Source organism: Echinops telfairi, unplaced genomic scaffold (genome assembly GCF_000313985.2).
Source record: "Echinops telfairi isolate 266 unplaced genomic scaffold, ASM31398v2 ScPeMD7_2;HRSCAF=8, whole genome shotgun sequence".
Lineage (NCBI taxonomy): Eukaryota > Metazoa > Chordata > Mammalia > Afrosoricida > Tenrecidae > Echinops > Echinops telfairi.
The window spans coordinates 9,969,164-9,988,387 of record NW_022103898.1 but is presented as its reverse complement, the minus strand read 5'-3'; the positions used below and the strand labels follow the sequence as shown (position 1 = coordinate 9,988,387).

Below are 19,224 nucleotides of genomic sequence, written 5' to 3'. Positions count from 1 at the left end.
CTCACCTGCCCCTGGGCATCTTCACTTGGTTTTCCTACAGGATCCTCATGTTCAAAATGCTTGAAATAGAATCCGCCATCCTTCACGGCAAGCTTGCCCTCCGACTGTTCCTTATTCTGGTGAAAAGTGAAAACCATTTACACAGTTGCTTCAGAAAGAAACTTGGTCATGATAGACACTTCCTTCTTCCGAACTCAGATGGTTTTGGAACCAAGTTCACTCATTTCTAACCCTTTAATAATACATGAAAGAAAAAGAGAGTGGTCAGAGAAGAGTGTGCACATTTCTTCTGCTGCCTTTGTTACGCCTTTCATCACCATCGCCTGAACCTTCAGAACATTCTTTCAACTGGTCCCTCTACTTAATTTTGAATCTATTTTTTAAACAGCACCCAGGTACTCATTCTAAAACGAGAAAATGAATGGGTTAAAGAATCAACAATTAGAATCTCTGACCTTATAAAAATACAAGGGTAAGTGAAAAAGTGTTTTTTACTAGGCTTCCAGTCTGTCCGTGCACATTTATTTCACACCAGACATGCCTAAACGTGTCTCTGTGAGCAGTGGATGGCTGCAGACCACTTAGGTCATTAATACACTGTCTTAGACTCAGGAGGATGTCTTCAAAAGAGTTCCAATCCAAACAGTGGATTTCCAGCTGAGCTATTGGGACAGTTAAATTCAAAGCAGAGAGGTCAACTCTACGGTGATGGGACGCCAAATAAAAAAAATTTAAAAAGAAGAGGAAGGCCCACAAGGAGATGGACGAACACAGTGGCTGCAACAATGGGCTCAAACATAGGAACAATTGTGAGGAATGTTTGCTTCTGTTGTGCCCAGGTTGATAAGGGTTGGAACCAACTCGATGGCACTTAACAACGACAACAAAGGGGCAATCTTGGTAGATTTTATTAAAGGTCATGGGGCAATCACATAATTTCTTGAAGGACACAGGTCTTATTTTTTTTTATCATGTGATATATTTATTATCCATTGTTGCATAACAAATGATTATACATTCAGAAACCTAAAACAATGCACGAGTCTGTGGGTCACGCCTCTAAGGATTCAAATGTCAGGATTTTAAGTGGTGCAATTAGGATACTGTTGATTGCACCAGGGGAGGACTTACTTCCATGCAATCACTGGTAAATTGAATGCTTGGTGGCCTGTTGGACTGAGCAGGCTCAGCATCTTACAGGCTATGAGCTAAAGGCCTCACTCCTTGCGATGTGGATCTCTCCCTAAGGCAAATCACAACATAGGAGCTTGTTTTGACAAGTGAAGAGTATTCTTCTAAGACAGACAGCTATATTATGTGGTACAATTATGAAGGAGACACAATATTACGGGACGGCATTATGAAAGAGACCCACATTAACAAGAAATGAGTCACAATGGAAACAGGTCTTATCGTGAAAAAGTTTTAGGAAAATGAAAACTGAAAAGGTGAGAAAAAAGCCAGAAATTCTCATGGAGGAATTTTTTTTTCCTGTTAGGACAATATACCTACCTATTCTTCAAGGGTTGCAGAGGCTGCTTTATGAGAATCTCATTGTGAAGCCTTACCCCAGTCACCCTCCAGCTCTGATCTTGCTCCTTCATACTCCTTTTCGCTCCTAAAGTCTCAAAGAAATTTAAGCACAAATTGAGCCCCTCGGGGATGCCCAACCTACCTCCATCATATGGTATAAATGGAAATGCACAAAAATTTTGAGGGAAGGTTAGAGAAATGAAAATGTTGACATGAATGAATGATATGTTGAGAAACAGTTGCTTCGTCTCTTGATGTTATAAATAAAATTTTCTATTATTTTTATGGTAATACCTTTTTGACTTTCCCTCTTATAGCAGATAATCTTGTGCTTCCTGAAGACAGTCAAAGGAATTCAACATCAAAGACCCGAGAAGTCCAGAGATTGGGAAAAAAGCATAGAATTTGGATTCAAGAGACTTGGGCTCAAGTTCCAGCTAAGTCACTTGCAGGTTGACTTTTCCCAGATAAGCAACATAACCTATTTCTTCTTACAAACTCAGCTCCAGGTTACATCTTCCAAGAAATCTTCCTTGACGAGGCGGATTTAGACATAACATTCCCATAACATTCAATGCTTACTTTTCTCATGACACAGATGATGTCACATTGTTGTTGCTGTTAGGTGCCATCAAGCCCGTTCTGACTCAAGGCAACCCTATGCACAATGGAACAAAATAACACCTGGCCCTGCGCCATCCTCACAATCGTTCCTTGGTTTGAGCCCATTGTTGAAGGCACTGTGTCAATCCATCTCGATGAGGGTCTTCCTCTTTTTTGCTGCCCCTCCATTTTACTGAGTATGATGACCTTCTCCAGGGACTGGTCTCTCCTGACACTATGGCCAAAGTATGTAAGACAAAGTCATGTCATCCTTGCCTCTAAGGCTGTACTTCATTGAGGACAGAGCCGTTTGTCCTTTTAGCAGTCCATGGATGTTATTTTCAATATTCTTCTCCAGCACCACAATTCAAATCCACTGATCCTTTGTCAGTCCTCTTTATTTAATGTCCAACTGGCACATGCATATGATCACACACACCTTAGTCTTCAAAGTAACATCCTTGCTCTTCAATACTCTAAAGAAGTCATGTGCAGCAGATTTATCTAATGCATTACATCGTTTGATCTCTTGACTGCTGCTTCCATGAGCATTGATTGTGGATCCAAGAAGACAAAATTCTTGACAACTGCAACCATCTCTCCGTTTATCATGATGTGACCTATTGGTCCAGTTGTGAGGATTTCAGTCCTTTTTATATTGCGTTGTAATCCATACTGAAGGCTGAAATCCTTAATCTTCACCAACAAGGTTGTGTCATCTGCATATCTCATGTTGTTAATAAGCCTCCCTCCAATCCTGATACTGCACTCTTCTTCATATAATCCGGCTTCTCTGATGATTTGCTCAATAAACAAATTGAATTAGTATGGTGAGAGGATGTTAGATTACAATGGGCTTATTCCTGTTTTTGTTTTTGTTTTCTATTAGACTAACATAGCGTCTAGCACATATGAGGGGGTTAAAAAATGCATGAAAAAATGGAGTAGAAAGATAATGGAATTTTCCCATAACCTTTTTGAAGCCCCCATCATACAAGTGCTCAACAATATAATAAAGAATAAATGCATATTCCTCAACCTCAACTTTCTCATATGTAAAATAGGATCATTATGCCTATTGTCAGAGTTCATAAATTGTACATAAACTGTGCGTATTTAAAGTTTCATAAATGATAACTCAATTTCTAAAGTATTTGTTGTTTGTCCCCCACTGCTTTGTAGAATCAAGTCCAGACATTTTGCATGGTATTCAAAGCTCAGAAAAATTTGTTCCTAGGCTGCCTTTTCAGTTTTCCTTCACCATTCCACTATATCCAACTAAGTAATAGTTCAAAGATCACCTTTTCTCACACTTCCTAGCACTTTACATTGTACTTCCTTATTCATGTGTGAGCATCAATAATATGGGCTATTATGATGATACTAATTGAAGTAGCAAGATCAACCAATTCATGTTACTTTCATACCTGGACCATAGAAATCGCCTACTCAGTGTTTCCTTATTCTCAAAGTCTCCCCGTTCTAGTCAATGTTCAACTCATTCACTAACGTACGACAAGAGAGGGGTTCGACTGTACATTCAATATCTCTTCGTCATCTACTGGCTAAAGTCATGTACAAGGTTCTTCATGATGTGACTTTCCTCTACCAATTCATCTCCCTCTGCTGTTCCAGTAACAGCAGAAGTCCTTGCTTAACTTGCATGTCTTTACACGTGGTATGTCTTTTGCCTCCAGCGTCCTCCTTCACTTTGTCGTCAATGAACCCCCTTGTCATTCTTGAAGGTTCAATTCAGAGGTGAGCTCTTCCATGAAGCCAGCCCTTAAATACTCCAGAGCAGAATCAGATGCTCTCTGCTCTATTATAATACGATGCGTACTGTCACCACTCTGTGACAATGCCTGTCACCTCCACTAGCCTGTAAACTCACGGAGGGCTTTTGTTTTATCTCTGGGTCCGCAGCACTTGGCAGGATGCCTGGCACATAGTGGGTGCCCACTGAAGATCTGTTGTATATATCAATGACTAGCTGTCAGTGGCACCCAAGGCGGTTTTGGAGACACCCCATCACTGCTCATCACTCATACTGCTCTTTTGATCTCCAGAACTTCTATTACATTTTTTGCTCTTTGAGGTGGAAATCACCTGCGGGTGGCATTCCTAGTTGGTTAAAATGACACTAGTCACACAAATTGTAAAAAAAAAAAAGTTATTCATGGGAAGAATTAGGGCAGCTTAATAGATGGTGAAATGAAGACTTTTCCTTCCAGCCCTTTAATGCTTCCAACTGGGGCATTTAATATGCTCTACGGGGTTGCTATGGGTGGGAATCTCCTCTACAGTAGATGCTTGGGTGGTCTTTCTCAGTCCATCTCATTCTGAAGCCCTGGGAGGGACTAGCGCCAGAAGAAAGGTGGACAGGAAGCCAGTGGAGCAACTAGCACCAGAGCAAGGAGGGACCGGAAGTGACGGACCGGAAATGAAGAGGCGGAAGCAGGGAAGAGCCGGGCCTGGTTGGAGGGGTAACTAGGGATGCTCGGGGGTTTGAATTTGAGCGGGAAAAGGCCCCGACAACTGCCGTCCCAGGACTTAATCCTCAGGTAAAGATGGTATCCGACCGTAGGAATCGAGAGGAGCCTGTAGCTCCGGTTCCCATCCAAGCCGATGCGGACGTGGACCGGGCAGGAGGGGGTTATAGGACTCAGTCCGTGTGAGAGAAGGCCCTGCGGTGTGACGCCATCACTCCTCTCGCCTTCCAGGAGCTTCTGCGCAGTCAGGCCCCTCACCTTGTTCTGATTCATTCACGTGGCCCAGCGCTTGGCACACAGTAGTCATCCTGAGATGACTGGCACACTGATGAAATGGATCTAGTTTTCAGTAGTTGATTCTCCCCCGTCCCAGTATCACTCAATTTCAAAATGCTTTCCCCAGGCATCTCATTTCCTCCTCTCAAGTGCCCTGTCGTTGTTAGGTGCCAGCTCTGACCCACAGCTACCCTCTGTGCAAGAGAATGAAGCGCTGGCCCCATGCCAACCTTACAGTTCTTGCCATGTTTGAAGGCACTGTAACAGTCACTGTGTCAATCCATCTTATTGAGAATCTCCCTGTCCCCTCCCCGCCCCCGCCTGTCTACCTTACCACCCTATCTGGTGATGTATTCCTTACCCTGCAGACGAGAGGACCCAGACTCAGAGAAATTAAGCCCTAATTGGGAAGCGGTAGAGCAGGACCCCCAATCTATGCCTTTGGAATCATAATGAAAGACTGACAAGAAGTATGGGAAGGCCCCAAATATGACTGTGAGCACGAAACGAGCAGTCCATGGAAGCCACCCGTTATGGTAGTGGGGGAGACCGTTTTTTTGCACCTGTTTCCTCATTTCTTGGAACTGGGCCTGCCACACGGTGATCTCTTGAACATTACTGGCTGAATGAACGAATGAACCACAGTTCAGGCTCCAAAGAGTTGGTTTCTCTGCCTCTTGCAGTGTTTGATCCATCAAAGCAGTAATATCTCTCAATGCCACGACGTTCCCTGTCATTGTTTGCCTGGAATAATCTTGGCTAGAGCTTATTTCCTCCTGATTTACCGGAGTCTTCCTCATGCTGATGGGTAGAACCCATAGCAATTCAAGGGCTGCCTTCTTATAGCACCAGCTCTAAACCCCCAGACTCTTAATGCCGTAGGTGCTATTGCCCATGTCTACAGATAAGTCAACTCAATCCCTTATCCTCAATTCTGAACGGCAGAAAGTTTTGAAAGCCAAAAGAGTTTTTTCCTAACATATATAATTTGACAGCAAAACACCTGCTAAGCTTTAGTTAGGAAAGAGAGGCCACTGGTGGTTTTGCTTTATTCCACTTGGTGTAAATATTGACATGTTTGACTGTAGTATGTTAATATGTTTGTAGAGATGCACCGCCTCTTAGTATGGGTAGGGTATCATCTGTGATACTGCATCGCCCTGCAAAAATCCCAAATGATTTGAAATCAACACCTCATCTGGCCCCAAGAGTTTTGGATGAGTGATTATGGACCAGTAGTTTAATGATACTATCTAGTTTACATGATTTCCTGCTATGATTCAGGTAAGGTAAAAAAGGGTGAGAAAACAGTCTTACTCAAGCATTGTGGAAGTGGACACATCATAAAAGAAAACTAAGGGTTCTCCTCATTTGTTTACTTTCAAATTTCTAGTGGGAAAGCTCCTTAACCAAGCTGTAAGCATTTTGAATGTATGGATGTTTTATATATATATTTAATACCTTTCAAGAGCTGTATAAATGATTTGTACTCCAGAAGTATTTCTTGATTGATTTGAAAATATTTGCTCATAGTGCCAGAGATTTGCTTGACAATTTTAAGAACTAGGTTATATTTTTGTAAATGTCATATTTATAATCCAAGGCTGTAGAGTTAATGTAGGCGCTACCCCAAGGCAGATCATTCAATTATTCTGTCATTCACTCAACACACATTTCTTGAGTATTTACTAAGTGTTTGGTACCTGGTTGGAGCCCCAGTGATGCAATGGTGAAACGCTCAACTGCTAACTGCAAGGTCGTTTCAAACCCACCAGTGGTTCTGCAGGAGTAAGATATGACAATCTACTTCCGTAAAGATTTATAGCCTTGGATCTTGGGCAATTCCACTCTGTTCAACAGCTTGCTCCAAATCACAGTGCCCTTATGGGGCAGAGTTGAACGGCTCCTCTGGGTTCTGAAGCTGTCAGTGTTTTCAGAAGCAGACTGTCACAGCTTTCTCTCGAGAAACAGTTAGTGGGCTTGAACCACTGACCTTCTGATTAACTGCCCAACCCTTAACTCACTGGGTCATCAGAATTCCTAAGGTTTGCTATGAATCAGACTGGACTTGACGACAGCAGGTGTGGCGTTCTGGAGAAGTACTTGTTATTGTTGTGATTAGGTGCTTCGGAGTCAATTCCGACTCATAGCAACCAAATGTACAATAGAACGAAGCACCACTCCGTCCTGCAGCATCCTCACAATTATTCTTATGCTTGAACCCATTGTTGCAGCCACTGTATCATTTCATCTTGTCCAGGGCTTACCTCTTTTTTGCTGCCCATCTACTTTATCATGTATGATGTCCTTCTCCAGAGACTGGTCTCTCCTGATAACATGCCCAAAGTATATGAGATGAAGTCTCACCATCCTTGCCTCTATGGAACATTCTGGCTGTATTTTTCTTTGATTCTTCTTTGGTCTTCTTTATTCAATGCCAAGCGTTCACATGCCTATGAGCGAATTTACCATTGCTTGGTTCAGGTGCACCTCAGTCCTCAAAGTAACGTCCTTGCTTTTGAACACTTTAAAGAGCCTTTGTGCAGCAGATTTATCCAATGAAATGTCCTTTGATCTCTTGACTGCTGCTTCTATGAGCATTGATTCTGGATCCAAGTAAGACGAAATCCTTGACAACGTCACTCTTGTTTCCATTTCGCATGATGTTATCTATTGGTCCAGTTGTGAGGATTTAGGTCTTCTTTTCACATTAAGTTGTCATCCATCCTGAAGTTTGCAATCTTTGATCTTCATTCTCAAGGGCTTCACGTCACCCCCACTTTCAGCAAGCAAGGTTGTGTCATCTGCAGATCACAGGTTGTTAATAAGCCTTCCTCCAATCCTGGTGCCATGTTTCTTCATAGAATCCAGTTTCTCTGATTGGGAATGTATCCAATTTTGGTATGGTGTCAAGAAGATCCATTTTAAATTACTATATTGAGTACAAGGCTATTATTTTGTGTTTTTTTTCTGAAGCAAAAAATTAAAGGACAAAAACATGTAAAAAATTTAATGCAGATTAGAAAATACAGGAAAGCCTAAAACTTAGACTTGTCTCTTCAAAATAGAGATAAGAATCTACCCAAAAAAGAAAAAAAAAAGTTTTAAAGGCTATTCAATTCCAGAAAACTGTGATTCTAACAGGATTTTTTGGTAATAGACTTGTGAGGAAGCCAATCAATATTTGTTGTTCAAAGCCAATGTCACAGTACATTTCTGCATTGAGTGAGCTCGGTAGAGGGGAAAGAAGGACAATAGAAAAAGAAAACCCTCATGCTTGAAAATATTAATAGCTTATTGAAACACATTATTAATCAGGCTTTTGCCACAGGAGTGAGTCGGGCAAAAATGCCTACATTTGAAGTGGAAATGAGAGAAAATCAGAAAGTTCTGAAAGGATACCACTTCTGTCTTTCTGAGGAGAGGCCATTTCTGAGAAATCTTAATTAAACAGATACATTTTCTATCTTGCTTATTTGAGGGTGTGTAGTACATAAAAAAACAATAACCCCTTTCTAGTTTTTCTCAAAAACAAATTATAGTTCATTTAGGAACCTTCTGAGAATTTATGTCTTCATTACAAACACCCAGGGAAATTAATCAAACCTGAGCCAGGGTATAAGAAGGCCAAAGAGAGAAAGGAAACTAAAAATAATCAACACATTCTTAGAGATCTTAATCCTGTTTTCTTTGTATGTGTGCACCCTCTCTAGTAAGTCTGACTATACATGGTCCAGGCTGCCTCGGGCCTGGGTGATGATCAGGCCCTGAGACCAAGTCCATGCACCATGCCGATGGCCATCCATGGTGGATCACTAGGGAAACTGCAGACGGTATGAGCCACCTTCGTGTCCAGTAACAGGGAATGACTTCAGGTGTCCTGTCAACTGATGGTTCACAAGCATTTATGGCTTGGGGCTATGTACACCTTTTAAGTTTCAACATGTCAATCTAAATAGCCCTCTCTTTGTACGCTTGTTTAGAGAGCTGACAGACAATCCAAGTTTTAGGGAAATCTTGACACTGTTTGAATCTTAGTGTTGACACTTGAATTGTTAACAAAGACTGCCTTTTCTGAAGCTGAGTCGAGAAAGTAGCTTAGCCTTTTCATCAAACTCCCTGGCCTAAACTCACTAGACTAAAATGTTGGCCCACAATGCCCCTGAGTTAACTGTGGAGCCCACCGACCTGCAAAGAAACAAGATGGATAAGAAAGCAGACCATTGGATCCGAGTCTAAGGCCTTTAGTTTTGCAAAGAATGCAATCATAGGCTTTCCTGATGAGTCTAAGACTCAGGTGTCACCGTCATTTAAATTACTTCAGAGCATCATGTTTTGTAGACAGCAATGAGTCTTCAACGTAAAACGTCAGAGCACAGTTCTAGCTTCTTATCTTCTTTGGCCCACTGTCTGTGTGATGGGTTTAAATCATTGTCTTTCAGGCCAAAGAGGCTGAAGGGCAGTTTCTGTGGAATTTGTTAGCACTAGAAAGACCATCTTTATTCCTTAAATAATATAGGCCGATCATTTATGAGGGATTTCCTCCTACCCATTCTAGGAAAATTTAGATGGTACCCTCAATTTTGGCTGATGTAAGTCAGGGGCTAATTTAGAAACAGAACCTAAATTCAAAAATTTTTCAGACTGACTTGATCTACAAATATATAGATATTTTTTAACCACTGAACTTACCTACTCTTATGCTTACCTTTGCAGGAAATCAGTACTTTGTCAGCATGGAAATTAATCGTTCATATTTGGGAAGAACAGAACTGAGGACCAGTGAGTGACCTGTCAAGTGCGTTGTAAACCTGGCACACAAACTCTTACCCCACTGCTCTCATCCCTCATCCCACCTTCCAACCGGTTTCACCTATGGCATTCAAGAGACAAGTGAAAAACTTCGTGAAACATTACTCAGATGCTGAAATAAAAGTCAGGGAAGCCACCTCTAATGACCCTTGGGGCCCATCTAGTTCTCTGATGCTGGATATCTGTGACTTGACTTTCAACACCATTTCTCTGGCTGAGATTATGAATATGCTGTGGCACAGGCTCAACGACCATGGGAAGAACTGGCGCCACGTGTATAAGTCCCTCACACTCATGGACTATCTCATCAAGAACGGATCCAGGAAGGTCATTCAGCACTGCAGGGAGCGGTTCTGTAACCTTCAAACACTGAAAGAATTCCAACACATCGATGAAGCGGGAAAAGACCAAGGTAACAGTTGAGTTGATAGAGCCTGTCAATAAAAACTAGGAGTATGGAACCAGGAGCTGGGGAAAAGTTGTTCTTTTTTTTTTTTAATTAAAAGATCATCTTATTGGGGGCTCTTACAGCTCTTATGAAAAGTTGTTCTTCACTCTATCTTTCCTCTCCGAACACTTAGCATTTCTGATTTAATCCATTGTCTTGATGCTTCAGTGCCTTTGATACCAATATATTCAATGTGTAAAACTAACAGAGTTAGACTCCACTAGCATGATACCTCAGAGAAAGGGAAAGTGAATAAAACAGGAGGCACGGCAATTTGATATAAGAAAATCACTGTAATTCATAATTATAATTAGACTGGAAAAGAGTCATATACAAGGAAGTATTTCCAAAGACTGCAACATCATCAAAGATTATCTAGATGGAAATAGTTATATAGACAAAAATAAATCTAGGTCATAATTTGGTTTGGGATGGAGGAAGAGGTGAAGTAAGGAAAGGGGGTGTAGATGAGATGATTCAGTTTGCTTCCTCATCCAAAGTGGTAAAAGAATCCGTACTTCCTCCCTATTCTATGTGAAATAATCTGTGCTTAAAATAATACGCCGATGAATGAGAAAAGGATGAGATTCGGGCAGTCTCTTTTTAATTATATAATATTTGTTATATATGTATGTATAGGTGCTAACTATCTATTGGAATTCTATTATCTAGGACACTCCATCCCCAAGACTATGCAGACGGTTTTATCCAACTATCAAAAATAACAGGAATATCATAAAATGTGCTTATAGTCTTCTCATAATTTTTTCATAACACATGGCTTATATTTGACAACTTTGGCCAACAGTTTGCATGGTTGCTAAGATTCTAATGATGGCAGTGTATGTATTCAATCTTTTCAAGCTTTAGTAGAGAATTCCAACAATACAATCAATGCAATAGAGTTTTGATTCAACATCACACTAAAACAAGTAATGTTTCAATAATATAAGCAAAGCTTTTATGGAAAGATTGCTTTATATTTCCTGTGCACAAGAAATAAAGTACCACTGAGTACATGGCACCCAGGAGTTGGCTAAGCAAGCGATAGTAGGTGAGCTATTAAATAATATTAACCTAACTCTATAGGGCAGTGCTATTAAATTGCAGTCCTTTAAAACAGGGCACTTTGCTTAACATATATTATACTCCTTTCTTAACATATATTATTAAGGCTATTTGAAGGAAAACATTTGTTGTGACCACAAATACATGGTTCTGTAGGTTTACTAGGAAAGGGAATATTTCACTCCTAGGTTGTTGATTCCAATGTGGTTATGGTTGGGAGTGACTGTAGACAGCCAAACCAAACCAAACCAGATGAGACCAGACCAGACTAACCCAACCCAACCCAACCCAACCCAACCCAACCCACTGTCATCCAGTCCTTCTGACTCCTAGCAACCCTGTAGGACAGGGTCAAACTGCTCCTGTGGGTTTCCAAGGCTGTGCCTGTTTCGGAGAGTAGAACATCTCCTTTTTCCTGTGGAGCTGCTGGTGGTTTCAAATTGCTGACCGTGCAGTTACAAGCCCACCACGTAACCACTATGCCACCAGGGCTCCCCCATTAACAGACATGAGAATTGTTCCCCCATTGACAGCCATGAAACTTAATTTATAGCTTGAGATGTATAGTAAGCACTTTTTCTGTAGTGAAAACCTTAGGACTTTTTGGCAACAAAATGCCAAGATGACTAAATATTCTCTACTGCAAAGAATGGGAATTTCAGAACACTGAATTCTACTCATTCAGAACCTGTACATGGACCAAGAGGCAGTCCTTTGAATAGAATAAGGGGGCACTACATGGTTTAAAATCAGAGAGAGTGTGTGTCAGGGCTGTATCCTCTCACTATACTTATTCAATCTGTAGGCTGAGCAAATAATCTGAGAGGCGGGGCTATCTGAAGAAGAACGTGGGATCAGGATTTTAGAAAGATGTACTAACAGCCTGCAATATTCAGATGACACAACCTTGTTTGCTGAAAGTGGAAAGGACTTGAAGCACCGGCTGATAAAGATCAAACTGGATTACACTTTCAACAAGGACTATAGTTCAACATAAAGAAAACGAACATTCACATAACTGGACCAACAAGCAACGTCAGAATAAAGGGAGAGATTGTGAAGGCATAAAGTTCCAGGAGACTTAACTTTTTCTTAAACATGAAAATAAGATCCTAATTAAAATGTTGTGTCCTTAAGAGTTAAGTGGAAAAATAAGGCAAATGGAAAAAAAATAGTGAGTGTAATGTAATCATTTTTCAGATGTACACAGCAGATATTTTTCATGCACTGTAAATATAACATTAAATAAAATGAGAAAAAGTTTTATAAAATAATGTTATAAATTGCGTAGGGGATAAAATAGGGTATTCTAATGTATTAGAAACAAAAATAATAGAAAAAGGTTTAGAAGGAATGATGTTCACATATAAGTAGTGGTTAGAGCTCAATTATAAATTGTACCAGAAAAACAAACTCACTGCCAGAGAGGCAATTCTGACTCACAGCCACCTTATAGGACAGTGCAGAACTGTCTCTGACTTGGAGCGACCCTATAGGACAGGGAAGAACTGCCCCTGTGGGTTTCCAAGACTATAAATCTTTATAGGAGTAAGAAGCCTTATTTTCTTAAGTGGAGTGATCAGTGTTTTCAAACCACTTACCTGTGGTCATCAGTTCAACTTGTAACCCTTTATGGCTCCTTGGTAAATTGAAAATGATACTTACTTCCTTAAAAATAGTTTTTAATCAATCAGGTGAAGGCTTGCAGAGTAGATTGGCAGGTTTCCATTGAACAATCCATACATTTTGCTTCATCTCATTCAATCCCTCCAGTGGACCATCATTTATCCCACTTCTTTCCTGTCTCCATCCTTCTGTCTCTCTTAACCCTTGTGAACTTGGTCTTTGGGTAAATGTGACTTTTTAAAACATCTTAGATGGTTGGCTATCCTCAGGTGTGCGTACCTCACTTGTATTATTGTTCCCGTATAGACTTGTATATTGTTGGGCTGAAAATTGAGTCACCGGGATGAGTTCAGTTCCAAACTTGAAGGGTAACTGAGGGCCACAGTCTCAAGGGCTCCCCCAGTCTCTCTCCAGCTAGTCAGCCTGTTCTTGGATGATTCTGAGTTTGGTTCCACCTTTTTTCCCACTCCGTCCAGGACCCCTTCTAATGTGACCCCTTCCAGGGTTGTTGGTGATAGTAGCTAGAAGTCAACTAGTTCTTGTGGCTCAAGTGTGTGGAGACTGATGTTCGCATGGTCCATTCGTCTCTTAGACTAACTGTGTTCCTGCGTCTTCCAATTTCATGATTATTTTTTGCTGGGGACGGGGAGAGACTCATAGTTTCATGTTGGATGGCGGCTCCCGAGCTTTTCACACCCCATTCTCAGCACAGGTATTTTTAATCACAGTTGAAAGCACTTGGATGCTTTTAAAAATGCAGATGACCAGGCCCTGCTCTAAAAAGCTTTTATGCGCAATTTTGAGAGCTGAAATAGATAAGCATATACTTATAAATGCACGTGTACAAATAAACCTTTTTATGCATATATATCTAGGTTTAAGTATGCTTCCTTACATATAGGTATACCATACACAAGGTACATAGGTATATTTACATCGACCATCATAAAGAGCTTTATATTTTTCAACGTTGAGATTAGAAAAGCAAGCGCTGGTAGATGATGCTGGACTCTAATTCCCAAGAGAGCAAGAAAGTATCTTAAAAGATGTCAACAGAGGCAAAGTCTAGAGCAGTGGTTCTAAACCTTCCTCATGCTGCGACCCTTTCATACCGTTCCTCATGTGGTGGTGACCCCAACCATAAACTTATTTTTGTTGCTACTTCATAAGTGTCATTTTGCTACGGTTATGAATTATCATGTAAATATCTGATATGCAGGATGTATTTTCATTGTTATAAATTGAACATAATTAAAGCATAGTGATTAATCACCAAAGCAATATGTAATTATATATTGTGAACTATTTATTTCTAATGACAAATAAATGAAATTTTGTCTTGAAGCATGGTGTAGCATGGGTAACAGTTTTCTTGCCGGGTACCCCTGTGTGAGCGTATCTGCATGTGGGCGGACCCGCCTGGAGACGGATAGAGGAGCGGTGTCTCGGTTCCTGAGACCCTCGGAAATATGTGTTTTCCCGTGGTCTCAGGCAACTCCTGGGAAAGAGTCGTTCAACTCCCAAAGGGGTCGCGACCCACAGGTTGAGAACCACTGGTCTAGCGTCTGTTTGGTTGTTGATCACAAAAGAACATTAACTATTGATTGATAGCATTGTCATTAATATTTATTCACTGATGACAAATGCTTCCTTGTATTGGAAAGTATTATTTGTTTTATCTTCATCTTTGATACCTTTCTGGTTTGGGATTTGTTTGGTAATGAAGTATCATTAGAAGTATCTATATCATTAGAATAATGAAGTGTCATTAGAATAGTAGCTCTTGTTATCATTTAATTTGTATTTAAATTGTTGTCAGATGCCAATAAGCTCGTTATGATTCAGTATCTCTGTGTACAACAGAACGAAACACTGCCTGCTCTTGTGCCATATACATGAATAATGTACATGTATGTATGCATGCAGCACAAAAATGCGTTATTAATGTGATGTGTGGCCGGAAGAATTGGGGAACCGCTGGTGGTTGAGATACAGTCCAGGCCCCCGAGCTTGTCTCCATTCTGTCTTTTCACTCCTGTTTCCTTCGTCTTCGATCTAGTACTGCGTCACCAAACGTTTTCACACATTTCTGTGCCCGTGCTGAAGCAACGTCTTCTTCTTTGGAATATTCCTTCCTTCCTGTCAACTCATGGCCTACTTACCCCGCAAATCCCAGCTCTGCGCCTCAGACTCTTTTTTTCTCAAACTCTTCCTTCTTCCCTCCTTGGGCAGAATTCATTGTTGCAGCACTCTGTTCGTGGTATCAATATGCTGCCTTTCATGCTGTTGTTGTCAGGTGCCAGCGGGTTGGTTCCGACCCACAGTGGCCCTACGCACAGCAGAAGGAAGCAGTACCTGGTCCTGCGCACCCCTCGCCATGGTTCCTGAGCCGAGCCATTGATGCAGCCACGGTGTCCGTCCATCTTGTGAGGGCCTGCCTCTCTCTCCACCCCTGCAGCCCTTCACTTTGCCAAGCCTGAGGTCCTTTTTCAGGGGCCGAATGCTTCTGATAATATATCCAGAGTATGTAAGGTGAAGTCTTGCCCTCCTTGCCTCTAAGGAGCACCCTGGCCTGACTTCCAACAAGACAGATCTGTTGGTCCTTTTGGCAGTCCACGGTACTTGCAAAATTCTTCTCTAGCACCACCATTTAAGTGCAATGCTTTTCATAGTATATTTTCTTTTATTTACTTATCATATATCGTGTCCTTAATGGGAGAAAGACAGGGCTTTCTAAACAGTTAGCGTTTTGGAGCTGTCAGAGCACAAGAGCAGTTCTACCCTGTGCTAAGGGCTGCCGTGGGTCAGCATCGACTGGCTGGCAGTGAGTTTGGTTTGATGTCCTGCGTTAGATCCTGAGAATATAGTCCATGTCTCTTTCCCCTCCTAGTTGTTGGAGGGAACACACCCAGAGCACCGCATGCTGTGCGCCGTTGCAGAGCCCATCGCATGGAAACACGACACCATGCCGCACTCCTCTTGGCCATGAGGCCTGAGCACAGAGTCGGCAATCAGCATGCGTGGATTGAGTGGAATTCATTAAAAAAACAAAAACACACCAGAGACCTGAAAAGGTGACATCAATCACTGAAAAACCACTTGGTAAAACTAAAATTGTTAGATTAGGGGAGGAAAAAGGTGGTAAGTAAACTCTATACTAAGAAATTAATTAAAGGAAAATGAGAGCTACCCAAATACTATGTAACCAGGGTAGAAAGATGATATATATATAAAAAAGACAAAGGACAAAAGATAAAAGTCGATGCTATCGTAGAGAAAAAGCCCAAATCTCTTGCTTCCCGGGTGGTCTTGGCACTTGCTGTCCTGGAGGCGCTCCTCCCAGATACTCCACAGCTTCCTCGCTTTGGTCAGATATTGGATCAGAGCGCTTTCTTGCTCATTAAGGCCTTTATGGGCCCCCTCTTTGGACCCCCTCTTTGCCCTGTCACGCTCTAGACCCCTTCTGTGTTACTCTCCTCTGCAGTAGTTCTCATCTGACGTGCTGTCAGATGCCACTGAGTTGGTTTCAGCTCATGGCACCCCTGTGTCCCCCAGAAGGAAACCTTGCCTGATCCTGCACCCTCCTCGCAGTTGCTATGTTTGAGCCCATTGTCGCAGCCACTGTGCCAGTCCATCTTACTGAGGATCTTCCTCTTTCTCGGACCCTCTACTTGACCAACCATGATGTCCTTTTCCGGGACCTGATCTCTCTGAATAACATATTCCAAGCATTTGAGACAAAATCCTCCTCATCCTCACTTCTAAGGAGCATTCGGGCCGTACCTCCTCCGAGACAGACTTGTTTGTTCTTTTGGGAATCCACAGTACTTGCAATATTCGTTGCTGACACCGTAATTCAAATGCACGGATGCGTCTGAAAAAGTGTATATTTTATTTTGTTATTTCTTTATTGTCTGCCTAGTCTGCTGAAATGTAAGATTCACGAGGGCAGGAGCATCCTGTGTTTGTTCTGCCCATCTGTGCTCTGTCGCCCACATTTACAGTAGTGGGCATCACATACTATCTACTTGATAATTAATCATCGTAATGATACAGGAAACCCGACAATTTGAGCAACATGTTTGTGACATTTTCAAATGAGGAGCTCAGTGGCAGACTTCATGTAATCTGCACAGCCAGGAGCCTGCTGGTGGAATGACCCTCACTTCACTGCTAACGGAATCAAGCCACTCCGCGGCTCTGTAGGAAACAGATCTGGCTGTCTGGATCCATGAGAAGCCCAGGCTAGAAAACCTGCTAGGGCAGGTCATCGCTGCCAAGGGGGGTTGATGGCACACACCAACGGTCTTCACAACAGCCCTTTGAGATAGGAGGTGGCTCTGACCTCATTTCACAGGGGAGGAGCCCCAGGTACAAGGGGGTTGAATAATTCATTTTCACAGCTAGTTGCTAACTGAATCCAAGAGTCAGATCTAGGCATTTTGACTTCAGTGAGTGACTGAATGATTGGTTGGATGGTGCCACTCCATCCTTCTCATTCTGGTCCCTCTTCTGCTCTGTCTCGCTACTGTGTGTCATTGTCTCCAGATTTGATCAATTGAACCAGTAAAAGGGCCTGAGAACTGGAGCTTGCCTGGCGCTGGTCACAAATCTGAGGCAGGAACTGGGAAGCTATCCATTTCTGCTTCGGTGTCAGAGTTATTTAAGTCAAGCACGGGACAAGAAATGTTCGACCTCACACGCTTGATTTGTGTCTCTCACAGCGTAACAGGTCCCTCGTGACCCTACAGCAGCCCCATAAGACCCAATTCAGAAATGGGAAAAAGACATGAACAGACAGTTGACCCAAAATGAAGTACAGATGGCTCACAAACACGTGAAAAAATGCTCACGATCACTAGCCATCAGGAAGATTGCATAGTAAAACCACAACGAGAGACCACTTTACTCCCATAATGCTAGCCCAAATCGAAAACAAAAACAAAACAGAAAACAACAAATTCTAGAGAGGATGTGGAGGGATTGGAACTCATACACACTGCTGGTACATTTGTAAATACATACAACTATTGTAGAAAAAGATATGGTGGTGCTTAAAGCAACTGGGAATTTAAATCCCATATGATCCAGCAGTACCACTATCAGGCTTATATAAGGTGACCAGATGTCCTGCTTTTTAACAATTTGTCCTGAGTCCTGCCACGTTTTTAAAAAGTCCCGATTTTTGGAAAGAATGCATGACAAGCTAGGGTATACGGTTTTCGGCTGCCATGTGGCTATTTCGCCAGGATATGAGTTTTATCAATGGTGTCCCACTGGTGTCCCGCTTTACCAATGTTAAAATCTGGCCACCTTACTTTGGGAGTTTCTTAATCACACTGAACTTTACTTTTTGTAAATGGACTTAATAATAATCAACTCTGAGGGTTGTTGGCAGGATTAGATCTATTATTTGAACATCAGGCACATTGGGAGACATCAGTCAAGGTTGGCTTTGCTATGAGCCTTAGTGTGCTACGGGAGGCCTACAGAAGGAGTGGCTAGTCATTTTAAAAGATGACTTCTATTCTAAATGCTCTCAGTTTCACTATGATTTGTTTTCATGAACACTGCTAGGTTCTTTGGCGATAATTTTTGATGTGAGGATTCATGTTTTTTCTGCAATGGTCTCTCTGAAAACTGCTTCTCATATCACCATATCATATCACCATACATTTTCTCTTTTGAATATTGGGCCTTACAGCCCAGGCTTTATAACTTTTCATTAATCTTGTGAATGGTGTGTGTGGCCTTGTTCTGTTGTATTTGGGAGGATTCCGTAGTCTTCTTTCCAATGACCAGTTCTCCGTCCAGTCAAGTCTAGAGTATATCTTAGCTATGGATGGTTTGGGTGTGTGGTTGCTTTTTAATTTACATGACCAGAGGACTAATTTCTTTTTTCTTTTTTTAATCATTTTATTAGGAGCTCATACAACTCTTATCACAATCCATACACACATCAATTGTGTGAAGCGCATTTGTACATTCATTGCCCTCATCATTCTCAAACATTTTCTCTCCACTTAAATCCCCAGTATTAGCAGAGGACTAACTTCTAGGATTTTAAATCCCTTCTCCCTGTCTGTCTGGACTTATCTGATTTCTGCTAATTTCTCTTTTGTTTTATTATTTCATATTCCTTGTTATGAATAGGACTCCTGTATTAATTTCTCTTGATCATATTTACTTTAAAATGTTCAAAATATGTCCCTAGAACATTAGTTTCATTTGTAGTGAATTTATGATTGCTGATTAGATTGTCTGTCTTCCTAATCATTGGATTTTTAAAATGTACTTTGGAATGGTAGTTTTCAAGCTTATTTTTAACATGGATGGGGATATCTTCCCCCAGTCACTCATGTTTGCTTT

The 19,224-nt window shown here is 41.5% G+C and overlaps 1 protein-coding gene across 1 annotated transcript in view; it reads left to right on the top strand.

Moving 5' to 3' along the window:
* The first annotated feature begins 9,776 nt into the window (after positions 1-9,776).
* ENTHD1 (ENTH domain containing 1) overlaps positions 9,777-19,224 on the top strand; it is a 180,390-nt gene continuing 170,942 nt past the window's right edge. The window contains exon 1 of the mRNA XM_004700677.3: positions 9,777-10,125. Within this exon, the coding sequence (XP_004700734.1) occupies positions 9,777-10,125 (349 nt within the window). The remainder of the gene's footprint in view (positions 10,126-19,224) is intronic.